Source organism: Lepisma saccharinum, chromosome 30 (assembly GCF_977018435.1).
Source record: "Lepisma saccharinum chromosome 30, izLepSacc3.1, whole genome shotgun sequence".
Taxonomy (NCBI): Eukaryota; Metazoa; Arthropoda; class Insecta; order Zygentoma; family Lepismatidae; genus Lepisma; species Lepisma saccharinum.
In genome coordinates, this window is record NC_139258.1 from 15,873,495 (window position 1) to 15,885,581 (window position 12,087).

Here is a 12,087-nt window from a genome sequence, read left to right on the forward strand (position 1 = left end):
CAGTATCTCGGTAACTACCAGAGAAATGTTTCGTTCACATGACACCGTAAATTAACTCAATGAGCCAGTCTGTCTGGCTGTAAGAGACAACATTGAATCTAAAGTTATATGCCGAATCTAGGACACTAGTGTAAATGGAATATATAAATTAAAAAACCCTGTTAATGTAAGTTTAACAAGACTTATATTATTTGGATTTATCTGTCTGTCTATCTATTAAAAATTACAATTTCAATGCGTTTTAAAGATTTTATGAACCAGTAAATAATTATAAAAGATTCAATTTATCCTTGGTAGCTCATCAAGCATTGGCAAATCTGTGAAAGTAGGTCCATGAATCGGAGAGTTTGGAGATCTCTGGTGTAGTATATCACTACATTTTGAAAGAGTACTTCTTCTCTTGTCTTCAGGTGAAATAAAATTTTTTTGCCGATGGATGGATGTGGATTCTGCCATTCAGTGACATGGCATGAACTGGCATGGTCCATTGGTGCCCTTGAAAAATGTCTGAGTCAAATTATATGTGAAATTCGCATGTGAAAAAATATCCTATCTTTTGCATTAACTTGGAGGCTGAAAACAGGGATTGCATCTTTTCTTTGTGTGTGAAACCTTGAAGATATGATTCATCATTAAGAGGAGATTGCATGTAATAAAAATTTATATTCCAAATTTTGCATCTGGTTGGAGCAAATCGTAATTGGTGGTGGACAGTAGTGGTCTGGCACCATGGACTTCCGGAGAGGGGGCAAGGGGAACAGAGTTCCTTCTCCCCTTGAAAATGAGTGTCAGACTAAAACTATACATTTCACACATATAATTTCATTTCAATGGCATTAATTTAAGTTATTGGTAATTAGAAGTAAGACCGGGATGGGTTGTTACAGGAATGCGATAATTTCAAACCAAAGAATCTTTTTTGTTGTGGTAACACTGGTATGGGTTAAAAATGATTTGCCAGCCTACTCTGTGCTTGGCTCACTTTGAAAAAAAAATTAAAAAATCTGATGTCCATGTGAACTTACATTAACTGTCATGCTAAGAGTTTGGGTTGGTGGGTGCCATACCCCTCCCCCCACCCTGGCACAGCATTCGTAAAGAAAAGTGGTGTTAAATGCAGGAAAAAATAGTAAAACAGGATCAAGAATTCCAACGCTTCCCTTCCTAGACCCAAGTCTCCCTGGCAACAGATACATTTTCATCCCTAGCATGGATGAATTCATCTCCCACATAAATAATAGTCACATTTGTAACACAAATATTTCTATCAAATTTAAGACGTAGACTTGTTCATGAAGCAGGTGTGTTTTGTGATTTCAAACATCAATCGTGCAGACTGTTTCCAAACCTGACAATATGTACCAGGCTTATTTGCTTGACAGGTATTCTTGAAGATTTAAGTTTTTATTACTAAATTCTGCACCAGTGGTTGGAAGATGTGTTCAATTATGGATCACTTTCGTTGCCCTTATGTCAAAGGCACATTTATATTTTTGGCTATTTTTATCTAGCTGTATTTTTAAAGTTGTTAGTCAATAATTTATTGCATCAAAAGTACAAATTATTTTTCGAATTTTAAATAGCTTAAATTTCGATCTAAAATTATTTTTTCCCACTGAAATTCGTTAGAAATTGAGATTTAGATATAGTATTCACTGTCTGTCTCTGAGCCTCCCAAGTGGTAGCCTCAATGCTGCTTTGTAATAAGGGGTCCCGGATACCCGGTGGAGGCACATAGTGGTTTGCATTCTACTTGAAACTGTAGGTCTAATTCCGATTAGCCTTACTGTTCATAAGCATCAACTCAATCAATCAACTGTCTGTCTGGTTTCGCTATGTGCAGTCTGGGAACTTGCTGACATTCTTGCAGATGAGTGAAACTGACTGCAGTAATGCAAGATATGCATTTCGGTCTACAGCTAATGTTTTCTATGGCTCACAGCATCATGGGCATCCGGAAGGGGGTGCTTAGCCCCCCCCCCCCTGAAAAAGGAAAGTCAACCAAAAATTATGTATTTCACACATATAATTTCATTTTAGCCACAATAATATGTGTTAATTATTGCATGAACACCATAAATTCAAATTTAAGCAATGTTTTTTAGGGAACAAAACTATTTTTGGGGGAAAATATGCCTTGTTTGCCCCTCCCTGGAAAAAAATACCTTCCTTGCCCCTCCCTGGAAAAAATCCTGCAGACATCCATGCACAGGATAATGCATGAGATAATTAATTTCTACCCACGTGGACACATTTATTTTTTCCAATCTTTTCAAGGAGACTTGGAGATGCTTTGCAGAGCATCATGTGCTCCATGAAGCACAATTTGGAAACAGTTCTTCTAGAATTCTGAAATTTCAGTTCAGTATGAACTTGAATACAGCACCTGAAGTGAAAATTGTTAGCTGGGGGGGGGGGGGGGATGCTCCTATGGTTTAACATGGTGCCAATGACACAGCTGGATGCTTTGTAAAAATTTTGCTAGCAGGGGAATACCATTCCCTCACTTCATATTCTTAGCTTATATATTTCTCATTTGTTGTTAAGCCCAGTGTGCTACGATGCCAGAAGTCCTGGGTTCGAATCCCAGTTCGGGCATGGTTTTTCTTTGTGACTATCCCTTCATCAATTTTACCATATCATAACTCATGTCGTGATTAGCCAAAAGTGATACTAAATAACACAAATCAAAATTAAATTTGTTGATATAGTACGAGGCATATTCGGAAAGTGAGTACCGAAACGATGTAAAAAATAAAGTAAAATAGTTTCGTACCTTTTTTATTTGCATTGCATTCTACAGACCCTAAACTACTTTTCTACGTAGTTTCCACCATTCTTCAAGTATTTGTCGTAGCGTGGCACTAGTTTTTGTAGTTTTTGTATCCCATCATAGAATGTTCCCGCCTGTGACGAAAGCCTTCCATGCACTGCTGCTTCGACGTCGTCATCCTCGTCGAAATGCTGACCAGCAAGAAACTTCTTCTTCAGATGAAGAAAGAGATGGTAGTCACTTGGTGCCAAGTCAGGGCTGTTGGCGGATGAACAAATTGTTCCCAGCCGAATGACGTGATGACATTTTGAGTTTGTTGAGCCGTATGTGGACGAGCATTGTCGTGAAGCAACACAATGCCTTCGCTAAGCATTCCGCGTCTTTTGTTTTGAATTGCACGATGCAGCCAAGATTAATGTGTCACGGAAGGCATCTTTGTTGGTGGTCTGTCCTCTAGGCAACAATTCAACCATACTTGCATTGAGAAAACAAATCACAGACTGGATTTCACAGTCAGCGGGCCGATTGATTTTCTTGAACATTTCAAACCTTCAGAAAACTACGAAGAAAAAGCATGATCTGCTCCCACGCATGCCTGTGGTTAGCTAATGGATGAAGGACGTCAGCGAGAACTCACACGGTCGTGACTACATCGCTACAGTGGCAATATTTGCAAACGGTACTTACTTTACGAATATGCCTTGTATATTGTATACATCTTTGATGTAATGATTCATGCTCTCAGTTTGTCTAAGATTGATTAAAAGTATTAGTTACTTTTTCATGCAAAAACCATTGCATTGTTAGAGACTCTGTATAACAGCGTGAATTATAGAGACAATATATTACAGATAGTGTGTGATGTTCATAGCATTACATCTATAGAATTTACCACCCAGACTCACCATCTCCATACTTAGGTTGTAGCAGTCTTCGGAAAGGGGTGCGGGCAGAACCCCAGTGAGGGTTTTGCAGGTTGTTGCAGGAACCATCAAAGTCTCGGAACCTTTTGACCTCGCATTTCTTCCGTCGCAGGAAATGGGGGCAGAAGGAGCCGATTACAGTCTTAGAAGTGTCAATTTGTGGAAAACCGAACAGTATGTCATGTTTAGAAAGGCTGTACCTAGGAATAAATAAACCTTAATGCATATTAACAAGGAAACACCACATGGTTGCAAAGCAGCATCAAATCTTGAACTCTCTCACAGTATGACAGAAATTGTTATTTGCACTGGTTATGTAGGATACTGTAACAATAACCTGTGGTACAACAACCCTTACGGGTTGATGTGGGGTCAGCACAACAAACCCCCAGTCATTGTTATAGGTTTTGATGACCAAGTTATGCTAGTCATTCATAGCTCCCACATTTCCTCACAATGGTGGGCGTGGCCACCAGTCCCATACATTGGCTGAAATCTGAGGAGAAAAGTTGTTACACTCTCTCCCCCCCCCCCTCCGGGAAACAGGTAAGGACCTCCTTTTAGATAGGGTTTCCAGGCGTCCTCTTTTTTACAGACATATTCTACATTTTAGCCTTATGTCCGGCATCCGAGAGGAATTTGAAATATTTTGTTTGCTGTCATAATGCAAAATGCTGAGAGTATTTTTAATAATGTCAGCATAATGGACTGCAGATGCTGATGATCACAGAAATAAATTTTGTTCAGTCTGTAAACATTTTGTACTGGCTCAGTATAATTTCAAAGAATTTGACTCTTCAGAGTTTCATAAGTATATTTTGACTAAACATGGAATTTGGGAAAAAATGGCTTCTCTGAGAAGTAAGACTGAAAATGTGTGTAGTAAGAAATGTGTTGTTTAGTGTTGATTACAAGTTTAGAAATTCTGTATTTAAGAAATCATTATTTAAACTGTGTCAATTTTACATTATTTGATAGCATGTTCGAGCAATGTGCATTATTTACTACAAATGATTAGTGTCAAGGGTGCCCGCAGTGGGGGGCCAGGGGGGCGCTTTCCCGTCCCTGAGACTTCTGATTCGAATGGTGGAATTGTGATATTTTATAACAAAAAATATTGTTTTCTGTGGCTTACAGGCCGTAAGTTACAGCAACTATTATTATCATCATCATTATTGTTGTTGTTACTATTTTACAGTACCCTTCAGCACGTAAATACATGGAGCAGAGGTACCATGAAGGACAGTAGGTTAATTGGTCTCCGACTCTCATTGATCTGTGCATTGTGAAAAAGTACAAAAAGACAAAAAACTGTTCATCAACAAAGTGATAGATGTTTATTGAAAGGCGAATCCTGTTTCTATATATACACTATCTGGCCATTCGTCACCGGACACCCCACCAAAGGCATGTGGAAGCATCATGGTGTGGTCATGCTTCTCCTGGTATGGTCTTGGTCCCCTTGTGTTAGTGCGTGGAAACATGAATGCAGATGCATACCTAACGATCCTGGACAATTCTGCGCTACCGACATTGTGGGCACAATTCGGTAGTGGTCCTTATCTGTTTCAGCACGACAATGCCCCATGTCATACGGCAGGTGTGATCAACACGTGGTTCGAGGATATGGGTGTGCAAAAACTTGATTGGCCCGCCCAAAGTCCTGATCTCAACCTGAATGAGCATCTTTGGGACGAGTTGGAGCGCCGGTTGAGAGCCAGGCCACACCCCCCAAAAAACACTAAAGAGTTGTTCGCCGCTTTGCAAGAGGAATGGAGCAGGATTCCCGTCGAAACCTATCGCAATTTGGTGGACAGTCTTCCTCAGAGGGTTGTGGCTGTACTTGCTGCGAAAGGTGGCCCCACACGATACTGACGGACGCCTGAAACCGGATTAAAGTACTCGTTCCAGGTGTCCGGTGACGAATGGCCAGATAGTGTATAGTAAACTCGAGTCTGAACTTGTATACAACGCCAAAGTATTTTCAATTCAATTTGAATTTTATGATTTATAAAGTAGTAGTAGCAGTAACTAATAATAATACTCCCTCTGTCCCATAATTATAGTCCGGTATGCCAAAATGGTAACTTTTTATTTATGTTTTTTTGGATACTTGATCGGCCAACTTGTACTGATCCTTGAGTAATAACATTGTATGACTCATTCCCGTGTTTCATTTTCTTCTTCTGTATACACAAATGTCACAGTTCGAATATCGGACAAGTATTTTGTGACAACAAACAAAAGTGTACCGGACAATAATTATGGGACAGAGGGAGTCATTATTATTATTATTATTATTATTATTATTATTATTATTATTATTATTATTATAACAATAGCAATAATAATAATAATAATAAACTTTTCTATGACTTGATTAGTGTTCTACATTTTGGGATGTCATGTCCAACTTTTCCCTTGTAGTGATCTGGCAACCATGCTTTTAGGTCAACTGTTGTGCCCCAGTAATTGATCAGGGACCAAGCTACTTTCATGGATATCTCATTACTCCAACATTCTACAGAATGCAAATGGTAAAAGAGTTCTCAAATTTAGTCTTCCACCTCAGTCCCAAACCCTAAATGTAACAAGTCAAACACTGTAATGTGAGATGAAGGTCATACTTACTCTTCAGCCAGATATCGAGTTGTCTCCTGCAGAGCTGTTCCCAGGAGGCCAATGTCGTGGATGCTCACATCTCCTCCCTTTGGTGTCCTCAGCCCAACTTTGTTTTTCGCCCTCAGGAAAGCAGTGTCCACGTCATCATAAGTGATGCATACATCTGACCCATCATAGGCATTTCTGCAAAAAATTAAACCTTTACTAGTGACAGTTGATGCTATTAATATTTGAATGTGTGCTTTCACATTGTTTTGATCAATGTCATATGTGATTTATAGTAGAAAAATCATGGTTCATTTTACAAATCAATTTAATATTAGCTCTGGTATCCAGTGGCGTAGCATGGGCATTTCGGGTGGGAACGCCAAGTCCGAAGGAAGGGTCGGCCCTTTTTTGCTTAATAATTTACTTATGGAATTAGTCGCCACAGGTATTGTTTATTTGCTTGAAGTCAGCTGGGTTTTCAATAAAACATCATCCATGCATGTTTTAGCTAGAAAATGAGATGCCTCACTATGCCACAAATGTTTTGAACTCTGGTGTTTATACCTTTCTGCATGAGGCAAGTCATTAAAAACCTACCTGAATCACAAGCGCCTCTGAACAACAGTAGACGTCATTGTTGTGGGCGATCCAACTACTGATTGATTTGGTTTATTTTACTTCGCTTTTCTACCACATTTGGTTAATCGCGAATATGAATATGAGTGATGATATTTATGAAGTTGATGAAGGGACATTCATAAAGAACACCCATGCTAACGCCGGGATTCGAACCATGGACCTCTGTCATCTTGGCCACTGCTGGTATCCAATTTGGAACTGGAAGTGTGGCTGAGAAAATACAGCGTGTCTCACTTGAAGGTAGCTCCGGAAAATGTCTTTAATTTGACAAGGCAAGAGATAATAAAATGAAACATTGATATGTGGTGTCTAGTAGGTAGGGCATCTGACTGCCGCACGGGAGACTTAGGTTCGATTCCCGGAATGGGTGATCTAAGGTCTGAATTTTAATAAATACCAAAAACAGTATACTTAATTTGTCACAAAGTGAGTAATTCGCACAATCGCAAATTATGGTCTGAATTTTTCTAGCCTTGTCCCCACATAAAGTGGCTCTGTGGCTCACCCAGCCTCAAATCAATGGGTACCTGGGGAGGGGGGAAACCCTGGGGAGTAAAAGTGGCCAGAGCATGGTGCTGATTGCATCACATCCAAAATGAAAAACATCGAGAATATGTTGTGCCCTACCTCCACGTCCCCTAAATGTGTCTTCAAGGCACAGTGCTATATGGTTGGGCATGGGTGTCCAGAAGGGGGGCCGCCCCCCTTTGGAAAATGAATGTCCACCTAAAAAGTATATATTTCACACATAATTTAATTTCAGTCACAGTAATTTATGTCAATTATTTTTAAGGGCATTGAAGGAATATGATAAATTCAGACTGAAGCCGAGTTTCTTGAGGGAGCATCACTATTTGGGGGAAAATATGCCTCCTTTGCCCCTCCTGGAAAAATCCTGCAGACGTCCATGTGTGCATGAGGAACTTCACCTTACCTGCAAGTCAGAGGCATATTTTCGGGGCTATCTAGGTCATGTTCGAAGTCCAGACTCAGTGAATAAAATACACAAAAAATATATATATCAGAAAATGTGCATAAACTATTCATTTCAATAAGAAGATGAACCTGATTTCTTAGAGGAGTTGAAAACACTGCCCGCTTTCTTTGAATTCGCGAGACGCCTGGCCCAGCACCGGCGAGCAACTCCGCGGGGGTCACCATGGTCAAGCTTGACAGGACCCCGATCAATGGGTGCGTTCCGAAAGTCTTAACGAAACGAACGCATTCAACGAAAATAACTGGGCTCGTAAATCTGGTGAAACCATTTATTTTACGGACTTATGGGACACTTTAGGCGAAAGCGCAGGCGCAGCGTTTTGTTTAGAGAAAGTTTCCACATGGCGTCAGAGGAAGGAATGTCCTTACAGCAAAAATAAACTCTATTATGGCCACTGTTACTCATTTTAATCACATTCTAAGAACGGTCAAGGCATACTCGTCTTGTGCATGTTGCTTCATATCGCTATCTGTTAAAATTATAATACATTTTCCAAACTAGTACAGTTTGAATCCATCAGCACGCGCTTTGTCTGCAAGGAGCAGACGATTTTCACGGAACAAACCAGCCTCCTGGCCCGTGCGTTTGGTGAATCTCGTTCTTGCACGAAACGCACGGAATGCGACTTTTGGGACAGCATAATGAAACTCACGAAACGCACGGAAGCACTTATGGAACGGCCAGTTACCATAACTCGTTTAACGCGTTAAACTCGTGCGACTTTCGGAACGGGCCCAATGTTGCAAACCAATTTTTCCCAGCATGCAATTTCCCCAGGATCGGGGAATTGTGGAGCCAAACTATTACAGGAGAGAGAACAGGGTTGCATATGGCGGGGGGGGGGAACCCTCTGAACTTCCTCAACAGTCTGGGTCAATGTTGAAAACCAATTTTTCCCAGGAACGGGGGGTTTTGAAGCCAAATTATCGCAGGCAAGGGGAAAGTGTGTCATATGGCAGGGACAGGAACATCATTGAACGCTTGCAGAGGAGTTGAAAAAGAGGTCGTTGACCTTCAAACAACTAGAGATACAGTGGGGAGTAGAAAATTGTTGGCTGAGCGGGAATGGTTTATGAGTGCATCTAAAAATTACCGAAATGACAAGGAGCAGTTCTAGTCTAGATCGCGTCGTGGTCTTGATGCGTGGAATTTATTTAGAGGCAGCGTGTGAATACAGTAGTGAGTGGATTGTATTTTTATGAATGATGTGTGCTGTGTTGTGTAGTGAACTGAAATGAGGGAGATAATTAACAAGCTGTCTATTCGGTTTACGAATGTCGATAAGCTCCAAATCGTTGTAGATTTTTCTTCTATGTCCACTTTATGAACAGATAAGCTAATGGGGATCGGACCTACAGTTAAAGTGGTATCTAAACCACCATGTATCGAACTCGGGACACCTTAGTTTCAAGGCAACGACGTTACCACTGCGCCAACAAGGAATACCCGAACTTAAAATCGTGAAAATAGGTAGGTTGAAATTTTATTTTTATTCTCGTATATAGGCCTACATAATATTTCACAATATGGGCCTCTTATTTATGCAAATAAGAATGAAATTCTTGAAATCCTTTCCTTACTGACAGTGTACATTTCCATGTTTTATTTATGAGGTATATATTTTTAATCACAGAGTCACATCACTTCAACCCGCCACCCCAAATGAGTTACAAAAAAAAACGCCCCCACCAACAAATTTTTGCCCATTCGAACACTATGATATGGTGCGATAGCCCAGGTTCTTAACCCAGTATACGCCACTGTGTTTTGGGCAGGGGTAAACTTGTCCTGGGATATTCTTACCCCCTTTCACCACAAAATCACGCAATAACGATGTTTTGGGTAGGCGGTAAACTTGTCCTAGGATATTTTTACCCCCCTTCATCACAAAACCACATAATAATGATGTTTTGATTAGGGGTTAAACTTGTCCTGGGATATTCTTACCCCCTTTCACCACAAAATCACGCAATAACGATGTTTTGGGTAGGGGGTAAACTTGTCCTAGGATATTTTTACCCCCCCTTTTCATCACAAAACCACATAATATAGATGTTTTGATTAGGATTTAAACTTGTCCTAGGATTTTCTTACCCCCTTTCACCACAAAACTCTAATAAGGATGTTTTGGGTAGGGGGGTAAATTTCTCCTAGGATTTTCTTACCCCCTTTCATCACAAAACTCTAATAATGATGTTTTGATTAGGGGTTAAACTTGTCCTAGGATTTTCTTACCCCCTTTCACCACAAAACTCTAATAAGGATGTTTTGGGTAGGGGGGTAAACTTGTCCTAGGATATTTTTACCCCCTTTCACCACAAAACCACGTAATATCGATGTTTTGGGTAGGGGGTAAACTTGTCCTAGGACGTTTTTACCCTAATTCAGGACGGAGGATCATAAAATTATCGTTTTATTAGGGGTAATTCTGTCCTAGGATATTTTTACCGGGGGGTAGTTCTGTCCTAGGATATTTTTGCTGAGCGGGTAAGAAAGTCCGAGGGTAAAGATGTCCTGTTAGAAAACGTGGTAGAAAAGAGAAGTAAAAGAATTCAATCCAATCGAATTGCTTTCACAAATGCCTCGTCATAGATGTCCCATTATGCACCGCTGGGGTATGGCACGGAATATGCTGAGTTGCTGATGATGAAGGGTCTCCTCCTGCTGCGAATGTGGATTTTCACTATCTCATTGTTGGAAATTTTTTAGCCACCCCCTGACATGGTCGCCAGCCCCCCCTGGCACTGTCGCCAGTCCCCCTAGGTAAAACTATTTTATATTCTAATTTGAGATGAAGAGTGAAAATGTAGACAGAATATATTAATTTGTTCACAACTTCGTTCGTTCATCTTGTTTATGAGCAGAAGTCTAAGCAGCGGCAAGTGTTTGGAAGATTCTCTAAACTTTAGAAAGTTCTTTCGTAGGGAGCCTTCTTTATCTGTACCTTCCCTGCCCCTGTTGCAGTCTCTCGTTTGACATTCCTTCCACACCTGCGTCAAATGTCAACAGATGCTAAGTTTTATTGCTTTGGCCGGGGGGTGGAATGTACGGTAGGCACTATGATTGAAGTGAATATTGTACAGTCTCGGACACTTCTGCGTTGTAGCGATTCCATTGAAAGTAAATTAGGTCATTACAACCCAGAAGTGTCCGTGACTGTACATTTTAACATGTATGATATAAATATCTGTATCATCAAAAATAGTATGCATGTTTTAGAAAATGTAGAAAAAAACTAGTATTTGTATATTTCTAAATTTTATATTTTAATTTAACTTAATGACCCCCGACACACACAATTGAAGACTAAAATTGGTAAACGCTGTAAGTGCCAAAAGAATTCAAACACAGTTTTCCACGTTAAACTGTGAAATGTGCCATGCCTAATAATGTGGTAAACGTGGAAAATGGCTGGTAGCCCTCTAAGTAGTTCAAAGGGCGTGTAAAGAGGTCACTAGTGCGAACGTTCTTACGGGCTGATGTGCAGAACGATGCGATTTCCCAACACTTTCGCTTTTGGCACTTACAACGTTTACCACTTTTAGTCCTCAATTTACCTTCATTTAATACTATTAAACTTTTGAAAAATGGACTTGGTTCACAAAGCCCCCCCCTGATAACCAATGAGCCACCCCTTCTTGGAGGTCAGTTCTAGCTACGGGCCTGTACACCACATGTTTTTTTCAATCTGGCTCTTCAATTCGTGTGAGCAACAGGTGACACTGTCGTCGTCCCCACCCTTAACCACTGTTTAATCCCACGGTGTTACCATATTTCCGTTTTCTTGGGCTATGGAAAGACCGGTGGCCCCTTTTCCTCCTTACGAACGTCCATGGACCTACAGTTCTGCACCAGTACATGCTTCCACCAGATATCTAACCTGTGACCCATAAGCGTGTGCAGACCCTCTGATTGGGGGGGAGGGGGCAAAGCCTTGATGAAAATTCAATTGCCAAAAGGAAAACCTCATTTCATATCACTGTTTTATTCAGGGTTTGTGGAGGCCCCTGGGCAAAATGTTTGGTGGGGGCCCCCCATTTTTTTAATATTTTTTTACTAGGAGCTTTATTAGCTCAATATGTTAACCATCAATTTTCAGCAGTTGAAATGGTAGACCTGATTTTAGAATCAGTAGTCATTCACAA

At 40.5% G+C, this 12,087-nt stretch overlaps 1 protein-coding gene across 2 annotated transcripts in view; it reads right to left on the minus strand.

Annotated features, from left to right (window-relative positions):
- LOC145982048 (immunomodulatory peroxidase-like) overlaps window positions 1–12,087 on the minus strand; it is a 115,396-nt gene that overhangs the window by 43,672 nt on the left and 59,637 nt on the right. For both annotated transcript variants that reach the window (XM_083115631.1, XM_083115630.1), the window contains exons 3-4: window positions 6,328–6,501; window positions 3,679–3,896 (exon numbers count right to left, since the gene is read on the minus strand). In XM_083115631.1, coding sequence (XP_082971757.1) covers window positions 3,679–3,896; window positions 6,328–6,501 — 392 coding nt within the window. The remainder of the gene's footprint in view (window positions 1–3,678; window positions 3,897–6,327; window positions 6,502–12,087) is intronic.